The 22,473-nt window shown below is 47.9% G+C and overlaps 1 protein-coding gene across 9 annotated transcripts in view; it reads left to right on the top strand.

Annotated features, from left to right (window-relative positions):
• Nucleotides 1-22,473, top strand: part of LOC123765891 (phosphatase and actin regulator 2) — a 568,756-nt gene that overhangs the window by 355,595 nt on the left and 190,688 nt on the right. For all 9 annotated transcript variants that reach the window (XM_069337250.1, XM_069337256.1, XM_069337255.1 and 6 more), the window contains one exon: nucleotides 4,015-4,110. In XM_069337250.1, the coding sequence (XP_069193351.1) occupies nucleotides 4,015-4,110 (96 nt within the window). The remainder of the gene's footprint in view (nucleotides 1-4,014; nucleotides 4,111-22,473) is intronic.

Below are 22,473 nucleotides of genomic sequence, written 5' to 3'. Positions count from 1 at the left end.
TCCCCCCCCCCTGGTGTGTACACTGCTACACTGCCTCCCTTCCCCCCCTGGTGTGTACACTGCTACACTGCCTCCCTCCCCCCCCCTGGTGTGTACACTGCTACACTGCCTCCCTTCCCCCCTGGTGTGTACACTGCTACACTGCCTCCCTCCCCCCCCTGGTGTGTACACTTCCCTCACTGCTACACTGCCTCCCTCCCCCCCTGGTGTGTACACTGCCTCCCTTCCCCCCCTGGTTTGTACACTGCTACACTGCCTCCCTCCCCCCCCTGGTGTGTACACTTCCCTCACTGCTACACTGCCTCCCTTCCCCCCTGGTTTGTACACTGCTACACTGCCTCCCTCTCCCCCCCCTGGTGTGTACACTGCTACACTGCCTCCCTCCCCCCTGGTGTGTACACTGCTACACTGCCTCCCTCCCCCCCCTGGTGTGTACACTGCTACACTGCCTCCCTCCCCCCCCTGGTGTGTACACTTCTACACTGCCTCCCTCCCCCCCTGGTGTGTACACTGCTACACTGCCTCCCTCCCCCCCTGGTGTGTACACTGCTACACTGCCTCCCTCCCCCCCTGGTGTGTACACTTCCCTCACTGCTACACTGCCTCCCTCCCCCCCCCTGTGTACACTGATACACTGCCTCCCTCCCCCCCCTGGTGTGTACACTTCCCTGACTGCTACACTGCCTCCCTCCCCCCCCCTGGTGTGTACACTGCTACACTGCCTCCCTCCCCCCTGGTGTGTACACTTCCCTCACTGCTACACTGCCTCCCTCCCCCCCTGGTGTGTACACTGCTACACTGCCTCCCTCCCCCCCTGGTGTGTACACTTCCCTCACTGCTACACTGCCTCCCTCCCCCCCTGGTGTATACACTGCTACACTGCCTCCCTCCCCCCCCTGGTGTGTACACTGCTACACTGCCTCCCTCCCCCCCCCTGGTGTGTACACTTCCCTCACTGCTACACTGCCTCCCTCCCCCACCTGGTGTGTACACTTCTACACTGCCTCCCTCCCCCCTGGTGTGTACACTGCTACACTGCCTCCGTCCCCCCCTGGTGTGTACACTTCCCTCACTGCTACACTGCCTCCCTCCCCCCTCTGGTGTGTACACTGCCTCCCTCCCCCCCCTGGTGTGTACACTGCTACACTGCCTCCGTCCCCCCCCCTGGTGTGTACACTTCCCTCACTGCTACACTGCCTCCCTCCCCCCTCTGGTGTGTACACTTCCCTCACTGCTACACTGCCTCCCTCCCCCCCCTTGGTGTGTACACTTCCCTCACTGCCACACTGCCTCCCTCCCCCCCTGGTGTGTACACTGCTACACTGCCTCCCTCCCCCCCTGGTGTGTACACTGCTACACTGCCTCCCTCCCCCCCCTGGTGTGTACACTTCCCTCACTGCTACACTGCCTCCCTCCCCCCCTGGTGTGTACACTGCTACACTGCCTCCCTCCCCCCCTGGTGTGTACACTGCTACACTGCCTCCCTCCCCCCCCCTGGTGTGTACACTTCCCTCACTGCTACACTGCCTCCCTCCCCCCCTGGTGTGTACACTTCCCTCACTGCTACACTGCCTCCCTCAACCCCCCTGGTGTGTACACTTCCCTCACTGCTACACTGCCTCCCTCCCCCCCTGGTGTGTACACTTCCCTCACTGCTACACTGCCTCCCTCCCCACCCCTGGTGTGTACACTTCCCTCACTGCTACACTGCCTCCCTCCTCCCCCTGTTGTGTACACTGCTACACTGCCTCCCTCCCCCCTGGCGTGTACACTTCCCTCACTGCTACACTGCCTCCCTTCCCCCCCCTGGTGTGTACACTGCTACACTGCCTCCCTCCCCCCCTGGTGTGTACACTGCTACACTGCCTCCCTCCCCCCCCTGGTGTGTACACTGCTACACTGCCTCCCTCCCCCCCCCTGGTGTGTACACTGCTACACTGCCTCCCTCCCCCCCGTGGTGTGTACACTTCCCTCACTGCTACACTGTCTCCCTCCCCCCCTGGTGTGTACACTGCTACACTGCCTTCCTCCCCCCCCTGGTGTGTACACTGCTACACTGCCTCCCTCCCCCCCTGGTGTGTACACTGCTACACTGCCTTCCTCCCCCCCCTGGTGTGTACACTGCTACACTGCCTCCCTCCCCCCCTGGCGTGTACACTTCCCTCACTGCTTCACTGCCTCCCTCCCCCCCCTGGTGTGTACACTTCCCTCACTGCTACACTGCCTCCCTCCCCCCCTGGCGTGTACACTTCCCTCACTGCTACACTGCCTCCCTCCCCCCCCTGGTGTGTACACTTCCCTCACTGCTACACTGCCTCCCTCCCCCCCTGGTGTGTACACTTCCCTCACTGCTACACTGCCTCCCTCCCCCCCCTGGTGTGTACACTTCCCTCACTGCTACACTGCCTCCCTCCCCCCTGGCGTGTACACTTCCCTCACTGCTACACTGCCTCCCTCCCCCCCTGGTGTGTACACTTCCCTCACTGCTACACTGCCTCCCTCCCCCCCTGGTGTGTACACTTCCCTCACTGCTACACTGCCTCCCTCTCCTCCCTGGTGTGTACACTTCCCTCACTGCTACACTGCCTCCCTCCCCCCCTGGTGTGTACACTTCCCTCACTGCTACACTGCCTCCCTCCCCCCCCTGGTGTGTACACTTCCCTCACTGCTACACTGCCTCCCCCCCCCTGGCGTGTACACTTCCCTCACTGCTACACTGCCTCCCTCAACCCCCCTGGTGTGTACACTTCCCTCACTGCTACACTGCCTCCCTCCCCCCCTGGTGTGTACACTTCCCTCACTGCTACACTGCCTCCCTCCCCACCCCTGGTGTGTACACTTCCCTCACTGCTACACTGCCTCCCTCCTCCCCCTGTTGTGTACACTGCTACACTGCCTCCCTCCCCCCTGGCGTGTACACTTCCCTCACTGCTACACTGCCTCCCTCCCCCCCCTGGTGTGTACACTGCTACACTGCCTCCCTCCCCCCCCTGGTGTGTACACTGCTACACTGCCTCCCTCCCCCCCTGGTGTGTACACTGCTACACTGCCTCCCTCCCCCCCCCCCTGGTGTGTACACTGCTACACTGCCTCCCTCCCCCCCCGTGGTGTGTACACTTCCCTCACTGCTACACTGCCTCCCTCCCCCCCTGGTGTGTACACTGCTACACTGCCTTCCTCCCCCCCCTGGTGTGTACACTGCTACACTGCCTCGCTCCCCCCCTGGTGTGTACACTTCCCTCACTGCTACACTGCCTCCCTCCCCTCCCTGGTGTGTACACTTCCCTCACTGCTACACTGCCTCCCTCCCCCCTGGCGTGTACACTTCCCTCACTGCTACACTGCCTCCCTCCCCCCCCCTGGTGTGTACACTTCCCTCACTGCTACACTGCCTCCCTCCCCCCCTGGCGTGTACACTTCCCTCACTGCTACACTGCCTCCCTCCCCCCCCCTGGTGTGTACACTTCCCTCTGCTACACTGCCTCCCTCCCCCCCTGGTGTGTACACTTCCCTCACTGCTACACTGCCTCCCTCCCCCCCCTGGTGTGTACACTTCCCTCACTGCTACACTGCCTCCCTCCCCCCTGGCGTGTACACTTCCCTCACTGCTACACTGCCTCCCTCCCCCCCTGGTGTGTACACTTCCCTCACTGCTACACTGCCTCCCTCCCCCCCTGGTGTGTACACTTCCCTCACTGCTACACTGCCTCCCTCCCCTCCCTGGTGTGTACACTTCCCTCACTGCTACACTGCCTCCCTCCCCCCCTGGTGTGTACACTTCCCTCACTGCTACACTGCCTCCCTCCCCCCCTGGTGTGTACACTTCCCTCACTGCTACACTGCCTCCCTCCCCCCCCTGGCGTGTACACTTCCCTCACTGCTACACTGCCTCCCTCCCCCCCCTGGTGTGTACACTTCCCTCACTGCTACACTGCCTCCCTCCCCCCCCTGGTGTGTACACTGCTATACTGCCCCTCCCCCTCCCCTGGTGTTGACACTTCTCCTCCTCCACAGCGCTGGAGAGGAAGATCTCCATGCGAGCCAACAAAGAAGAACTAGTACAAAAGGGTATCCTGCTTCCGGACTCTCCTACCTCACCTATAGCCGAAGGTAAGTCTCCCCTGGTCTCCTACCTCACCTATAGCCGAAGGTAAGTCTCCCCTGGTCTCCTACCTCACCTATAGCCGAAGGTAAGTCTCCCCTTGTCTCCTACCTCACCTATAGCCGAAGGTAAGTCTCCCCTTGTCTCCTACCTCACCTACAGCCGAAGGTAAGTCACCTTACCCTTACCTTAGAAGATATCAAGATAACCTCTTCCCTCCTCGCTGTATTTAGTGCCTTCTGTCCCACAAACTACAGCAGACTTTGTACCCAACTGTAGCGCCACAATGGTTGGTGACCCGAGTCATTGCTGCCTGTATTGTATTTGTTGATTACCTTGTTTTATACTACAGCGGGTTGTGTAATGAGTTTGGGGAGTAATGAGAGAGAGAGCGAGAGAGAGAGAGAGAGAGAGAGAGAGAGAGAGAGAGAGAGAGAGAGAGAGAGAGTGAGTGAGTGAGTGAGTGAGTGAGTGAGTGAGTGAGTGAGTGAGTGAGTGAGTGCGAGTACTCACCTAGTTGTACTTGCGGGGGTTGAGTTCTGGCTCTTTGGTCCCGCCTCTCATCTGTCAATTAACTGTGTGTGTGTGAGTGAGCGAATGAGTGAGCGAGGGAGGGAGAGAGAGAGTAATATTATAGTCACCCAGGAAACTGTTGAAAGAAAATAGATCTGGCAGCCATTATTGGACTTAGAGAAAACGGATGTCCATGTGAGGGCAACTATACTAAACCAGGTATACATGTAGTAGAGCTGGAATATACCTTGAGATACCTGGAGTATACTTAGAGTGGGTTCTGAAGTTCTACTCCCAAGCCCGGCCTGGGGGGGGGGGGAGGGGCCTCGTCTTGTGACGACTGGCGGGTCCCATATCCATCACCCAGCCTGTTCTCGCCAGCGTTCCCAACGTCCAGAAACTGTCGTACTAAAGCGCCATTAGGCTAACCTACCAGAGGACGCACCACAAACAGAAAACGGGATATTATGTCAATTTCGCGAACCGCTATTACGTTCTCGTACGACAGTTTTTAGCCGTAGGTAAAGTGTAGGTCACAATGTGAGGCTCTTGAGAGGAGGCCGGGGCACCATCTCGGTTTGTCCGGTTCTTTTCTCAGGAATTTTCACAGGAATCTTAGAATTTTCTCAGGAATTTTGTTAATTGTTTTTGATCACGTCCACTATTGTTGTCATTCAGTTGGACGTGTTTCATGCTTGTAAGGCAAGTTAACTCCGACAAGCACAGAGTCAGGCCTGCGGGCCGCTGCCAGCAACAGCCTGTTGGACCAAGTTATCACAAGTCGAGCCTGGCCTCAGGCCGGGCTCGGGGAGTAAAACTCTCGAAACCCTCTCCAGGTATGCTCCAGATCTTGCATTAAACTACTTGTGGCCAGAAAGGCAGGGCTCAGTAGCTAACGCTCGACCCTCCTCCAAGCACATGGTGGTGATATACACAGACGCCAACACATTTAAATCAAAAGTTGAATTAAATAACAAAAATTCATTGTGTTCCCCGCTCACCACAACAGTTGGGTGGGGCGCCTTTCACCCTGATGTAAGTCTGGCCTGAGACACTTATGTAAGCCAGCTGGTGAGGTTAGGCTTCTTCGCTGCTTACAGTCGACAACGACCAGGAGTCATCAACCATTTACGAAACTTGTGCATCTTTGATTAATCATAGCGACTTTGTTAACATTCTGTAGCAAGTAAGGTAAAGGTAACCTCAAGGTAGCAAACCTTATACTCGCTCCAATCTCTCGTTACCTTAATGACAAACTAATTAGCACTAATTATGACTACTCGAATCCTTTCCCTAATTACAGGTAACACTTTCCATCCTGTTGGAGGAAGCTGAGGTGTAGTCAGCAAATATAAGCGATATGCGAATAGCCACAAAAAAGTTACAGCCCCGCTCCTGTGCCAGGTAAGTCCACTACGGGCTCACTATAGCCTGTGCTACTTGGAACTTTGTTTCCAGTAACTGACTCTTAAACAACAACAAACAACGAATAGCCAATCTCTTGGGGTGGCTTAATCTTTATCAATCATGGAATAGCCAACAGTACAAGTTCCATAGTGATTCAGTGAACTACAATACAGACGCTTAGGGCTTACCACATCTCTTCACACCTCAAGAATGTAGCACTCGGCGTGTACAGTTCTAATCCACCCCAAACACTACAACTTCGAAACAGAGCAGACAGCAGACTACGACCGCATCCAGCTACAACGCTCTCGCTCCCCATCGAGTTTAGACACTCACGATTCCCCATCGAGCCGCCACGCTCTCCCGCTCCGCGACTCCGGCCTCACTCAGCTCTCTGCTCTGCTCCAAGCTCCGTCTCAACATCTACAACAATGCCACCAACCGACTACAGTAATCAAGACTACTAAAATAAATATGAAACTCACTAAACACAGTGTAAGTAATCTACCCAACAACGTAACATAATCGTACGTTACAATTCAATAAACAGTTTACGAGCTTGAAAATTTCACCCACCCAAGGTTATTGTTGTTATACCTGGTTATAAACAACCTTTGTGCTTCTCAGCTCATAAACTGTTTACTACATGTAAACAAAGCCGCCATGATGGCTGAAAGATGTAGAGGTTTCGTAAGCGGTTGCATAATGCTTGACGACTCATGACCCAGAACCACCGGAACATGACCATTGTGTTGAAGCGGGCCCCTCTATAGTGACCACTCATTGATGTCTATAAAGATGTATGTATATAAAGGAAATTCTAATTAGGATATTGTTGTAGTTAGTGTTGTATGGCTTATACGGCCAAATGGCGGTGGTAATTAGGCAGTGAGGGAGGAGGCGGCGGGGAATTGAAGGTCACTGGACGAGGCAGTTTGTTTATGGATTGTCGAGCGGGAGAACACGTGACGGTGGCGATGCGCGCCTGGGTACGATAACTCCCGCTCTGGCCTACTCTCTATGGCAACCCAGACAAGCTAACTTGATTCTGTAAGCTACGTGATTCGAAGGTGGTCAGTTGGTGGTAGGAACAATATGGTTTTTTAAGGGTTGAACTTACGCGGTATTGATAATTTGGAGGTTGATGTGTTGTCGGGGAGGGGGAGGGGGGTTGCCAGATGTCGCCATGGCCGGGTGAGGAGGAGACATGTTTGTGTTACAGTTCAGTAGCCTTCTGCTTCTCTCGGGGCACGGGTCAAGCTGGGGCTTATCTAGTTGAAGAAATATTATTTATAAGAATTAAGATAAGATTTTATATATATATATATATATATATATATATATATATATATATATATATATATATATATATATATATATATATATATATATATATATATATATTGGTGTATACTGGCAGCAGGTTTTCTTTCAAACATGTTTCATTGAATATGACCGCATATTCTGTATTTATTATTTTCTGGTTTAGGGCTTCTATCCCTCTAACTATTTTCTTAGCATCAGGGCTTAATTGGAATAGGAGTTCTCCAAAACTCATTTTCGTACTTTTAAGGTGAAGAAAAGAAGTGATTTACTATAGAGTGTATTACACTTATTTGTATAATTTGCACGACGTTTCGAACCTCCATGGTTCATTCTCAAGTGAACAGATCTTACAATACTAGTTGATTTTATACCCGCATTAGGTCAGGTGATAATACAATGAAGGTGAAAACATGGGGGGATACATAAGGGATAAACATAGGGGCTGCAGAAGGCTTATTGGCCCATACGAGGCATCTCCTATCTAAACACAAAGATTAATCCAGTGTAATTGGCCTGTTATGTTGGACATTGTCTTCTGTGTTGGCATCGATATGTTCTTGTCTTGTCCTTACTCTCATGGTAGGTAGAGTAAATAGTTCCGTGATTTGGGTGTTCATGGTAGGTCGCTCTATTCTTATGTGAATTGCCTCAAGAATTTGTAATCTTCTTGAATCTTGGGTTTTGTCTATTATGCAAGTATTCTTGTTCAACATTTTTCTTGTTAGAGTAATGTCATGGGCTTGTCTCATGTGATTCCTAGGGGCACCAGATTGAAGATGGCATGTCAAACGCCTCGTCAGCTTGGTCGACGTCATACCTATGTACTTACATTGAAGGTTACATCCTTCGTGGGGGCAAGTGTACATGTATACAACGCTTGACTGCTGTAGAGGGTTCTCCGTCGGCTTCGGGCTGTTTTTGATAAGGAGTTCGGAAGTCTTCTTGGTTTTGTAGAATATTATCAGGTTTATGTTTTGGTTAGGAGTAGTGCTTTTTACTCCTTTACGGATTATTTCTTTCATTATTCTTTCCTCTTTTATATGTTCACTGTGCATGGTTGATTTGTAATATAATTTTATTGGGGGTGTTGTGGTTTCTGTTCTAGGTTCTGAATTATACCAACGGTCCAAGTGTCTTCTTATAGCAGCGTTTATTTCCGCGTTGCTATATCCGTTGTTCACCAATACCTGAGTTACTCTTTCAAACTCTCTACTCACGTTGCTCCATTCAGAGCAGTGCGTAAGCGCTCGACGAATATAAGCATTGAGAACACTGGCTTTGTATCTTTGGGGGCACTCACTTCTACCGTTCAGGCATAATCCTATGTTGGTGGGCTTGGTATATACGTTGGATATACCAACGTATATAGGATTACACCAACATAGGATTATGCCTGAACGGTAGAAGTGAGTGCCCCCAAAGATACAAAGCCAGTGTTTTCAATGCTTATATTCGTCGAGCGCTTACGCACTGCTCTGAATGGAGCAACGTGAGTAGAGAGTTTGAAAGAGTAACTCAGGTATTGGTGAACAACGGATATAGCAACGCGGAAATAAACGCTGCTATAAGAAGACACTTGGACCGTTGGTATAATTCAGAACCTGGAACAGAAACCACAACACCCCCAATAAAATTATATTACAAATCAACCATGCACAGTGAACATATAAAAGAGGAAAGAATAATGAAAGAAATAATCCGTAAAGGAGTAAAAAGTACTACTCCTAACCAAAACATAAACCTGATAATATTCTACAAAACCAAGAAGACTTCCGAACTCCTTATCAAAAACAGCCCGAAGCCGACGGAGAACCCTCTACAGCAGTCAAGCGTTGTATACATGTACACTTGCCCCCACAAAAGATGTAACCTTCAATGTAAGTACATAGGTATGACGTCGACCAAGCTGACGAGGCGTTTGACATGCCATCTTCAATCTGGTGCCCCTAGGAATCACATGAGACAAGCCCATGACATTACTCTAACAAGAGAAATGTTGAACAAGAATACTTGCATAATAGACAAAACCCAAGATTCAAGAAGATTACAAATTCTTGAGGCAATTCACATAAGAATAGAGCGACCTACCATGAACACCCAAATCACGGAACTATTTACTCTACCTACCATGAGAGTAAGGACAAGACAAGAACATATCGATGCCAACACAGAAGACAATGTCCAACATAACAGGCCAATTACACTGGATTAATCTTTGTGTTTAGATAGGAGATGCCTCGTATGGGCCAATAAGCCTTCTGCAGCCCCTATGTTTATCCCTTATGTATCCCCCCATGTTTTCACCTTCATTGTATTATCACCTGACCTAATGCGGGTATAAAATCAACTAGTATTGTAAGATCTGTTCACTTGAGAATGAACCATGGAGGTTCGAAACGTCGTGCAAATTATACAAATAAGTGTAATACACTCTATAGTAAATCACTTCTTTTCTTCACCTTAAAAGTACGAAAATGAGTTTTGGAGAACTCCTATTCCAATTAAGCCCTGATGCTAAGAAAATAGTTAGAGGGATAGAAGCCCTAAACCAGAAAATAATAAATACAGAATATGCGGTCATATTCAATGAAACATATATATATATATATATATATATATATATATATATAGTATATATATATATATATATAGTATATATAGGGGGGTACCACCACTGGTGCAATTATAGGGACCCACAGCCTCAGAGAAGGGAACACAGAGCACTCAGGGAAAAACTTGACATTTAACTCTGAATACGAAAGAGTGTTCACTTCTCCTACCACCCCCCTTTTTTTTTATTATGATGTACACTTTATTATGCAAGGTTATACAGTTACATATCTGATTTTATACAAAAAATGAACATTAAGAGGACACAAGAAAAAGTTCGCTTCCTAGAGGCTGTAGATTTCCTCGAACTCCTCCGACGCCGGGCAGGAACCGAGGATGCAGCGGGCATTTCCCCTCTGGATCGCGACACTGAGGCGCTGAAAGAGAAAACTTGCTGCTCTAGGGTCTCTTGTGGTGTCAATGAGCTTGGAACCAAGATCCTTAAGAAACCTTCTTGCACTCTCACCCCATGGGCCTAGTATATATATATATATATATAATATATATGTATATAATATGTCGTACATAGTAGCCAGAACGCACTTTTCAGCCTACTATGCAAGGCCCGATTTGCCTAATAAGCCAAGTTTTCCCGAATTAATATATTTTCTCAAATTTTTTTCTTATGAAATAAAGCTACCCATTTAATAGTGTATGAGGTCAATATGATTTTATTGGAGTTAAAATTAACGTAGATATATGACCGAACCTAACCAACCCTACCTAACCTAATCTATCTTTATAGGTTAGGTAGTCGAAAAACAATTAATTCATGAAAACTTGGCTTATTAGGCAAATCGGGCCTTGCATAGTAGGGTGACAAGTGCGTTCTGGCTACTAGGTACGACATATATATATATATATAATTAAAACTCCATACGGATTGCACCACAAATTGATTGAATGCAAATAAAATCTGAAATTTACAGAAAAAGTCTTATAAATAATATATAATATAAATATGCCATTGAAACTGTACTACAAGATGTCTTAGAGACAAGTACTCGTAAATGGTTGGGTGTGTAGGGGGACTAAACCCCCCCCCCCACCATGATGGGTGGTGGGGGGGCATGATAAGGTAGTTAACATCTTAGGGAACTAGCTGATGGCTTAACTAAAGAGGTAATTGAGGACTAGTAATTAAAACCTTTATATCGGGGGGTCTTGACTACTTACCTTGTGGCTACCTTGTGTAGCTTCCGGGGATCAACAGCCCCGCGGCCCGGTCTCCGACCAGGCCTCCCGGTTGGTCGTCTGGTCAGCCAGACTGTTGCCTGCGACTGCTCGCAGCCTGACGGATGAATCACAGAGGTTGAAGACTAGAGGTGCAACAGGTCCTCTGAGAGAGCTCTGTCAACATCAGAGGCCCGAGACTGTTCAACACGTATTCCCTCTACTGGCCGACCCCTCACAGTGTTCAAGAGAGAACTATCAACATCAGAGGCCCGAGACTGTTCAACACGCTTCCACTACACACAAGGGACATAACTGGCCGACCCCCCACAGTGTTCAAGAGAGAACTATCAACATCAGAGGCCCGAGACTGTTCAACACGCTTCCACTACACACAAGGGACATAACTGGCCGACCCCTCACAGTGTTCAAGAGAGAACTTGATAAGCACCTCCACAGGATACCTAGTTAATACTTGGTTGATGAGGTTCTGGGAGTTCTTCTTCTCCCTAAGCCCGGCCCGAGGCCAGGCTTGACTTGTGAGAGTTTGGTCCACCAGGCTGTTGCTTGGAGCGGCCCGCAGGCCCACATACCCACCACAGCCCGGTTGGTCCGGCACTCCTTGGAGGAATAAATCTAGTTTCCTCTTGAAGATGTCCACGGTTGTTCCGGCAATATTTCTTATGCTCGCTGGGAGGGTGTTGAACAACCGCGGACCTCTGATGTTTATACAGTGTTCTCTGATTGTGCCTATGGCACCCCTGCTCTTCACTGGTTCTATTCTGCATTTTCTTCCATATCGTTCACTCCAGTACGTTGTTATTTTACTGTGTAGATTTGGTAATTGGCCCTCGAGTATCTTCCAGGTGTATATTATTTGATATCTCTCTCTTGTCTTCTTTCTAGTGAGTACATTTGAAGGGCTTTGAGACGATCCCAATAATTTAGGTGCTTTATCTCGTCTATGCGTGCCGTATATGTTCTCTGTATTCCCTCTATTTCAGCAATCTCTCCTGCTCTGAAGTGGGAAGTGAGTACTGAGCAGTACTCAAGACGGGACAACACAAGTGACTTGAAGAGTACAACCATTGTGATGGGATCCCTGAAAGTTCTCGTAATCCATCCTATCATTTTTCTGGCTGACGCAATACTTGCTTGGTTATGCTCCCTAAACGTTAGGTCGTCAGACATCATTATTACCAAATCCTTGACATGTTGTTTTCCTACTATGGGCAGATTCGATTGTGTTTTGTATCCTGTATTATGTTTAAGGTCCCCATTTTTACCGTACCTGAGTACCTGGAATTTATCACTGTTAAACATCATGTTTTTTTTCTGATGCCCAGTCGAAAACTTTATTAATATCAGCTTGAAGTTTTTTAATGTCTTCAGCCGAGGTAATTTTCATACAGATTTTTGTGTCATCTGCAAAGGATGATACGAAGCTGCGGCTTGTGTTTTTGTCTATATCTGATATGAGAATAAGGAACAGCAGTGGTGCAAGGATTGTACCTTGAGGTACATAGCTTTTAACTGCGCTTGGACTTGATTTGATATGGTTGACCGTTACTCGCTGAGTCCTGTTTGACAGAAAACTGAGTATCCAGCGTCCTACTTTACCGGTTATTCCCATTGACTTCATTTTGTGTGCTATCACGCCATGGTCACATTTATCGAAAGCATTTGCGAAGTCCGTGTATATCACATCAGCATTCTGTTTTTCTTCTAATGCCTCAGTGACTTTGTCGTAGTGCTCAAGTAGCTGTGAGAGGCATAATCTTCCCGCTCGAAATCCACGTTGGCCTGGGTTGTGAAGGTCATTGGTCTCCATGAAATTGGTGACCTGACTCCTAATCACTCTCTCGAATACTTTTATTATGTGGGACGTTAGTGCAACTGGTCTATAATTCTTTGCCAATGCTTTGCTCCCTCCCTTGTGTAGAGGGGCTATATCTGTTGCTTTAAGTGCATCTAATATCTCCCCCGTGTCCAAGCTCTTCCTCCACACTATACTGAGTGCCTGTGCTACCGGCACTTTGCATTTATTTATAAATATTGAATTCCATGAGTCTGGACCTGGGGCCTTGTGCATGGGCATGTTTTCAATTTCTCTTTCAAAGTCTAGTGCGCTCGTGTTGATATCATTTATATTTACAGGGGTTTGGATATCACGCATAAAGAAATTGTCTGGATCTTCCACTTTCATGTTGTGTATCGGGGTGCTAAACATGTCCTCATACTGCTTTTTTTTAGGATTTCACTAATTTCTTTGTCATCTTCAGAATATGAACCTTCACTAGTACGAATAGGTCCAATACTGGCAGTGGTTTTTGCTTTTGAATTCGCATATGTGAAGAAGTATTTTGAATTTTTCTTTATTTCCTGAATTGTTTTGTGTTCTAACTGCCTTTCTTCAGTTTGATATAAGTGTTTCAATTTCCGCTCGATTTCTTCAATCTCCCTATTTAAATTATTCCTTTTTTGACGGGAAATTCGTGTCTGCATAAGCAGTTCCGTTATTTTTTTCCTGCGTTTATAGTGTCGTCTGCGTTCTCTTTCTACGTTGGATCTCTCTCTCTGGCTTTCCTCAAAGGAACATGTTTCAGGCAGACTTGATACGCTTCCGAAGTCAGTTTTTCTAATCCTTCTGTAGGACTTGTATTACTTAGAACAGTTCCCCATGGAATGTTTGTAAGTTCCCTGTTTATTATCTCGCAGTCTATCCTTTTATTATTAAAATTGAATTTACTGAATAGCCCCTCTCGCTTTATCAACGTTTTAGGTCTATTCTGAGTATTGATGGTCGTTTGCACTTCAATGAGCTTGTGATCTGATTATGTGGTATCTGATATCGTGATGTCTCTGATAATGTCTTCATTGTTCGTGATCAACCAGGCTGGTTGACCAGTCCATCAACCAGGAGGCCTGGTCGGGGACCGGGCCGCGTGGACGTTGATCCCTGGAATCACCACAAGGTATGCAAGGTAACCCGCTCTGTACCATTCCTGCCCCCTCCCACCGTGCCAGTCCCCCCCCCATCCCCCCCACCGTGCCTGCCCCCCCCCACACCTTGTCTTCATTGATTTCAGGAGCATAACTGGGCGACGGTTCAAGTTGGCGAGACGCAGACCTTCTGCTGCCTCTGTCAAGGTCCTACATATCCCGCCCCGCCCCGCCCTTGCCTATACCCCGCCCCGCCCTTGCCCTGACCCGCCCCGCCCATGCCCCGCGACCTGGCCTTAAGGTCGGGGGGCAGACACTCCCAGAGGGCGGTGTTGGTGGTGTAATAAAGTATTATGTACAGGTTTTAAAATGGTAAGAGAACGCCTTGCTTTGCCATGATTCCGGGGGTCAATGTCCCCGCGGCCCGGTCTCTGACCAGCCATCCTGGTTGACCGCAGCCAAGGAATATTGGATGCTGCTCTGCTCTGCGGAAAATCCAGAATAAATACTAATTAAACACGGGAATATATTTAAACTATTTCTTTGCAACTTTTGACAGAAAGTTGACCCCACAGAATGATCATTGGTCAGCTGAGAAAATCAATAAAATAAAATATATTATGTATAAACATCCTCGTGTATAAAATACCTAAACCTGTATTTTCTTGAGCGCAGGCGGGAGATACATAATAATTTACACGTGGAAAATAGTAAAGGAGCTGGTCCCAAACCTGCACACAGAAATATCAACAAAACTACTTATGGCCCTTATGTTCTGAAACCATGTTGTCCAGGGCTATGGAGATGCTGTGATTCCATGTATTTTGTGATCTTACTTCTTAGCACTCTCTCAAAGATTTTTATGATGTGCGATGTTAGTGCTATCGGTCTGTTATTTTTTGCCTCTGCCTTATTTCCTCCTTTATGGAGTGGTGTTATCTCTGCTGTTTTTAGTATGTCAGGGATAACGCCGGTATCTAGGCTTTGTCTCCACAGAATGTGGAGGGCCTGCGATAGTGGTTTTTTACAGTTCTTGATGAATAAGGAGTTCCAAGAATCCGGGCCTGGTGCAGAGTGCATAGGCATACTGTTTATGGCTTCTTCAAAATCCAGTGGGGACAGGGTGACGTCTGATATATGATTTGATGTTGGTATCATATCCATGAAAAAATAATTTGGATTATCAATCTTTATGTGTTTAATGGCTCGCTGAAAACAGTGTCGTACCTCAGAATTTCGCTCATTTCTTTGCTATCTGTGAAAGTTCCATCTCCCTTTCACAGGGGCCCGATACTAGATGTGGTTTTTTATCTTGATTTTGCATAGGAGAAAAAATATTTCGGATTTCTCTGTATTTCACTGATGGCCTTTTGCTCTCCTTGCCTCTCCTGGGTTTTGTATGATTCTTGTAGCTTTAGTTCAATTGTTTCTATTTCTCTACCTAACCTTCTTCGCCGTTCTTGAGATAGGGTGAGACTCTCAAGTTGTTCCGCGATTCGTTTTCTTCGCCTATATAGGGAACGACGTTCCCGTTCCAATCTGCATCTCTTTCTCTTTTTTCTTAGGGGTATGCGGGTTGAACATATTTCTAGTGCTACTGAGCTTATTTTTTCCAGGCACTGGTTCAGGTTTGCATTTTCTAGCTGTTCTTCCCAGTTTATTTCTGTGAAGTCCTGGTTTATTTGCTCCCAGTTAATCCGTCTATTAAAATAGTATTTGCTGAATTCTCCTCCTCTGGGGCACGGGACTGGTTGTGCAGGTCTGCTCCCCATGCTTGTCTGAGATTCCATTAGGTTGTGATCTGAGTAACAGGCATTTGTAATCATTGTGTTCCTGATCAATTCATGGTACTGTACCAATAGTAATAACTTTGTCTGTCGTAATATTGAGCATTAAAAGTTAATTGAAGGACCGTAATGAGCCAATTAAACATTCAACTCTCCACATCAATGAAAACGGGATCATTATGTAGCCGCTCGAATGGACTTGGAGAGCACTTGTTAACGGACCAGGGTTCGACTCCCCGGTTAGTGTGTTCGTATTACTATTAACGTTAATATTACACAGGAAACAACGCTATAATTGATCAGAAAGTCTTGTGTGTGTGTGTGTGTGTCGGAGGAACAGAGAAAGGTGACAATGTCTGCTTTATGTCTGCGTGTCTAGCAGACTGATTCTGGCGTCCTGCATCTTCAGTGCTTCTAGCATCTTTAAGAGAAGACTAGATAGTTTCCTCCAAGGAGTGCCGGATCAACCGGGCTGTGGTGGGTATGTGGGCCTGCGGGCCGCTCCAAGCAACAGCCTGGTGGACCAAACTCTCACAAGTCAAGCCTGGCCTCGGGCCGGGCTTGGGGAGTAGAACAACTCCCAGAACCTCATCAACCAGGTATGAAGCAGGATGGTTTATTTAGCAGTTAGCGTATGATAAGGTAATTACCTAAGCGTAATTACAGGATGAGAGCTACGCTCGTGGTGTCCCGTCTTCCCAGCACTCTGTCATATAACGCTTTGAAACTACTGACGGTCTTGGCCTCCACCACCTTCTCACCTAACTTGTGAGCCATTAACTTGCGACCCATTAACTTGCGACCCATTTCAGTGAGCCATTAAACGCACTAAAGATTGATAACCCAAATGAATTTTTCATGGATATGATATCAACATCAAATCATATATATGACGTCGCCCTATCCCCACTGGATTTTGAAGAAGCCATAAACAGTATGCCTATACACTCTGTGCCAGGCCCTGACTCTTGGAACTCCTTATTCATCAAGAACTGTAAAAAAAAAAACACTATCGCAGGCCCTTCACATTCTGTGGAGACGGAGCCTAGATACTGGCGTTATCCCTGACATACTAAAAACAGCAGAGATAGCACCACTCCATAAAGAAGGAAATAAGGCAGAGGTAAAAAATTACAGACCGATAAAACTAACATCACACATAAAAATATTTGGATACCTGATCAACCAGGCTGTGGCTGTTGGACATCAGGCTGCAAGCAGCCGCGTCTAACAACCTGGTGGATCAACCCAGCAACCCGGAGGTCCTGCCACCCCGAAGAACACTAAGCTCCAAGAGCACCTCAAGGTAACCTCAAGGCAAGGTAGGCAGGCAATTATGTAATATTTTAGACATGGATTTATACACGAACAAATTCTCGCTCAATCAACAGATTACAGAACCAACTAGGAACGAAAACACACTAGACTTGTTATTCACAAACAATGATGAACTAATCAGAGACATTACAATCTCAGATACTTCATACTCAGACCATAAGCTCATTGAAGTGCGAACTACCATTAATAACGGTAATGGGTCCAAGAGACCCAACAAGCGAAAGGGTTGTTCAGTCAATTCAATTTCAACAATAAGAGGATTGACTGGGAAAAATAAATGTAGACCTTGCAACCATTCAATGGGAGACGGTGTTAAGCGACAAAACTCCCACACAGGGAATAGCTCAACTGACAGCTGAAGCTTACAAGGTCTGCTTGAAGCACGTGCCTGTGAGGAGGGGCAGAAAGAGGACCACTCTAGAAAGAGAACGCAGACAACTGTACAGGAGAAGGAACAAAATAACGGAAATGCTTCGGCAGACACAACTATCACAAGCAAGGAAAATAAACCTAAACAGGGAGATCGAAGAAATAGAACAAACGTTGAAGCGATCATATGAGTCTGAGGAAATGGAATTGGAACAGAAAGCTATACAAGAGATAAAGAAAAATACAAAATATTTTTCACATATGCAAAATCAAAAACCTCGACCAGTATTGGACCGTTAATTACAACTGAAGGTACGTACACAGAGGACAACAAAGAAATTAGTGAACTTCTAAGAAGCCAGTATGAGGCTATGTTTAGCACACCAATAAACAACATGAAAGTTGATGACCCAGACAGCTTCTTTATGAATGACATTCAAGCTGCAGATAATATAACGGTAAATTTTAGTAATGGTAAGTAAGATAATATAGTTTTTGAAAGAGTGATTAGGAAATAAATTTATAGTTTTATGGAAAATAATGAACTACACAACCCAGGACAACATGGATTTAGAGCGGAAAGATCCTGTCTGTCACAGTTACTCAACCACTATGACAAAATCACAGAAGCCTTAGAAGAAAAGCAAAATGCAGATGTTGTCTACACAGACTTTGTAATTGTATTGGACAAATGTGACCATGGAGTGATAAACCATAAAATGCGGTCAATAAAAATAACGGGTAAAGTGATTTTCAACTTTCTATCAAACAGAATGCAGAGAGTGACGGTCAATCAAGTAAGATCAAGCCCAAGTGCAGTGAAAAGCTCTGTACCTCAGGGCACAGTCCTTGCACCGCTGCTATTTCTCATTCTTGGATATAGACAAAAATACAAGTCACAGCTTCGTGTCATCCTCTGCAGATGATACAAAAATCAGCATGAAAATTTAATCTATAACAGACATTGAAAAACTACAAGCAGATATTAATAAGGTTTTCGATTGGGCAACTGAAAATAACATGATGTTTAACGGTGACAAGTTCCAGGTACTGAGGTATGGTGGTAACGAGGAAGTTAAACCACACCAACCCGTTCTCGCAAATTCGTAAAGTCAATATTGACTTATTAACTACGTGCATAGGTGATATACTAAACATAATAGATACCCCTAAAAAGATTCATAGAAAACACCGACCTTACCTAACCTTGTTAGTATATTAAGATAAGCATCTTATTGCTTCGTAATTACAATTATTACTTAACCTATACCTATTATAGGTATAGGTTAAGGTTGCGACACACAGGGTACAGGACACAGGGTACAGGACACAGGGTACAGGACACAGGGTACAGGACACAGGGTACAGGACACAGGGTACAGGACACAGGGTACAGGGCACAGGGTACAGGACACAGGGTACAGGACATAGGGTACAGGACACAGGGTACAGGACACAGGGTACAGGACACAGGGTACAGGACACAGGGTACAGGACACAGGGCACAGGACACAGGGCACAGGACACAGGGTACAGGACACAGGGTACAGGACACAGGGTACAGGACACAGGGTACAGGACACAGGACACAGGGTATAGGACACAGGGTACAGGACACAGGGTACAGGACACAGGGTACAGGACACAGGGTACAGGACACAGGGTACAGGACACAGGGTACAGGACACAGGGTACAGGACACAGGGTACAGGACACAGGGTACAGGACACAATGCGACCTACTCATAGAAGGAAAGCAACATGTAAAAGTTATGGGAATTATGATGTCTGACGACCTGACATTTAGTAAACATAACCGAGCAAATATAGCGGCGGCCAGGACCATGATAGGATGGATTATGAGAACATTCAAATCCAGAGACCCCATAGCAATGGTAATACTATTTAAATCACTGATGCTGTCTCGTCTTGAGTATTGCTCGGTACTCACTTCCCCTTTCAGAGCGGGAGAGATCTCTGAATTAGAGGGAATATAGAGAACATATACGGCACGCATAGACACGATAAAACATCTAAATTATTGGGACCGTCTCAAAGCTCTCAAAATGTGCTCTCTGGAAAGGAGACGAGAGAGAGATATCAAATAATATACACATGGAAGATACTGGAGGGCCAGGTCCCAAGGTCCCACAGTAGAACAACAACATACTGGAGCGAAAGGTACGGAAATAAATGCAGAATAGAACCAATGACGAGCAGAGGTGCCATAGGCACAATCAGAGAACACTGAACATCAGAGGTCCACAGCTGTTCAACATCCTCCCAGCAAGCATTAGAAATATTGCTGGAACAAAGGTGGATGTATTCAAGAGGCACTTAGATAAGTTCTTGCAAAAAGTGCCGGCCAACCAGGCTCAAAGTTCCAAGTCGCTGCGGGCCGCTCCAAGCAACAGCCTGTTGGACCAAGTTATCACAAGTCGAGCCTGGCCTCAGGCTGGGTTCGGGGAGTAGAAGAACTAGAATCCTCTCCAGGTATTCATTACTTTTTGCAGGGATTTATACTCTGATACAGGAGATGTATTGTGACATACAGGGCATTTGGCAACCACTGAGAAATTATGTGTTCACCTGGGAGACAGCAAAACACCGTGGGAGGGGGAGGAGGCGTGGGGGATAGTGTGCGCGCGGGTGGGAGGGGGACGAGGCGTGGGGGATAGTGTGCAGGCGGGTGGGAGGGGGGCGGAGGCGTGGGGGATAGTGTGCAGGCGGGTGGGAGGGGACGGCGATGGACTTGAGGATAGAATGGTAGAGGACTTTGGGAGAGTTGACTCAGTCATCTGGGGAGCCGGATGGAATTTCCCCTGACTAGATCTTTCGTGACCCCTGGGGTGTGGCCAGGGGATGGGCCTGGGGTGGGGTGTGGCCAGGGGATGGGCCTGGGGTAGGGTGTGGCCAGGGATGGGCCTGGGGTGGGGTGTGGCCAGGGATGGGCCTGGGGTGGGGTGTGGCCAGGGATGGGCCTGGGGTGGGGTGTTGCCAGGGATGGGCCTGGGGTGGGGTGTGGCCAGGGATGGGCCTGGGGTGGGGTGTGGCCAGGGATGGGCCTGGGGTGGGGTGTGGCCAGGGATGGGCCTGGGGTGGGGTGTGGCCAGGGATGGGCCTGGGGTGGGGTGTGGCCAGGGATGGGCCTGGGGTGGGGTGTGGCCAGGGATGGGCCTGGGGTGGGGTGTGGCCAGGGATGGGCCTGGGGTGGGGTGTGGCCAGGGATGGGCCTGGGATGGGGTGTGGCCAGGGATGGGCCTGGGGTGGGGTGTGGCCAGGGATGGGCCTGGGGTGGGGTGTGGCCAGGGATGGGCCTGGGGTGGGGTGTGGCCAGGGATGGGCCTGGGGTGGGGTGTGGCCAGGGATGGGCCTGGGGTGTAGTGTGGCCAGGGATGGGCCTGGGGTGTAGTGTGGCCAGGAGGGAGTCGTTACGACGGTATGGGGCCATGATATGACCCTTGGAGTTGGGTGGCCAGTAACTGGTATAAACCTTGCCTCCAAACTGGTGTAAACCTTGCCTCCAAACTGGTGTAAATCAGACATATATAAGTTTCAAGACACTAGTGCTCTCTAGGGTGGAGAATTGTCGCACACTAACAGCCCCGTTCAGAGCCGGAGAAATTATTGACCTAGAGAACAAAGGTCTTTTATTGCCATTTGTTTTACTTAAATAATTGTTAAGTGCAGGATTTTCTCCCGCTAAATCCATGATGACTGGAGTTATCAGGTCATCGTTCTTCATAAAACGGGAGATTTCAATCCTGATCATTCTTTCAAAAACTTTTATTATGTGTGATGTTAGTGCAACTGGTCTACAGTTTATTGGTCAAAGCTTTACTACCCCCCTTGTGCAGAGGAGCTATGTCTGCAGATTTAAGTGCTGCTGGTATCTCCCCTGTCGGAGAGATTGGGAGCCGGTCGGCCGAGTGGACAGCACGCTGGACTGGTGATCGTCTGGTCCTGGGTTCGATCCCAGGCGCCGGCGAGAAGCAATGGGCAGAGTTTCTTTCACCCTATACCCCTGTTACCTAGCAGTAAAATAGGTACCTGGGTGTTAGTCAGCTGTCACGAGCTGCTTCCTGGGGGTGGAGGCCTGGTCGACGACCGGACCACGGGGACACTAAAGCCCCGAAATCATCTCAAGATAACCTGTATCCAGGCTCTTTCTCCATATTACACTGAGTGCTCGCGCTACTGGTACTTTACATTTCTTAATGAGTATTGAATTCCAAGAGTCAGGCCCAGGAGCTGAGTGCATGGGCATATTATTAATTTATCTTTCAAAGTCTTCCGAGTTCGTGTTAATATCCGTTAAACTGTCAGTTTTGAATATTTTCATAAAAAGACAGTCTGGTATTTGTGGTGATGGTGTGGTGGTTACCTTATTATTATTATTTTTATTATTAACATGTTTATTGATAAATTGAATTACAATTTGACTAATCTGAGGATTACAATTAAGTCTTATTAAAGTGAGGATAATGGCGGTATTCACTGTCACGCAGGACAGAGGCTCATACACAAGACAATAAGTCTAAACTGTAGGCGGAAACACACGTAAACCATGTGTTAGTTTGGTCACCACTCAGGCCTCCGGGTTGCTGGACTGGTCGACCAGGCCTCCTGGTTGCTGGACTGGTCGACCAGGCCTCCTGGTTGCTGGACTGGTCAACCAGGCTGTTGGACGCGGCTGCTCGCAGCCTGACGTATGAGTCACAGCCTGGTTGATCAGGTATCCTTTGGAGGTGTTTATCCAGTTCTCTCTTGAACACTGTGAAGGGTCGGCCAGTTATGTCCCTTATGTGTAGTGGAAGCGTGTTGAACAGTCTCGGGCCTCTGATGTTGATAGTTCTCTCTTGAACACTGTGAGGGGTCGGCCAGTTATGCCCCTTATGTGTAGTGG

The sequence above is a fragment of the Procambarus clarkii genome, chromosome 37 (assembly GCF_040958095.1).
Source record: "Procambarus clarkii isolate CNS0578487 chromosome 37, FALCON_Pclarkii_2.0, whole genome shotgun sequence".
Classification (NCBI taxonomy): Eukaryota; Metazoa; Arthropoda; class Malacostraca; order Decapoda; family Cambaridae; genus Procambarus; species Procambarus clarkii.
The sequence above is the reverse complement of the archived record's forward strand: the minus strand, read 5'-3'. Positions and strand labels throughout refer to the sequence as shown.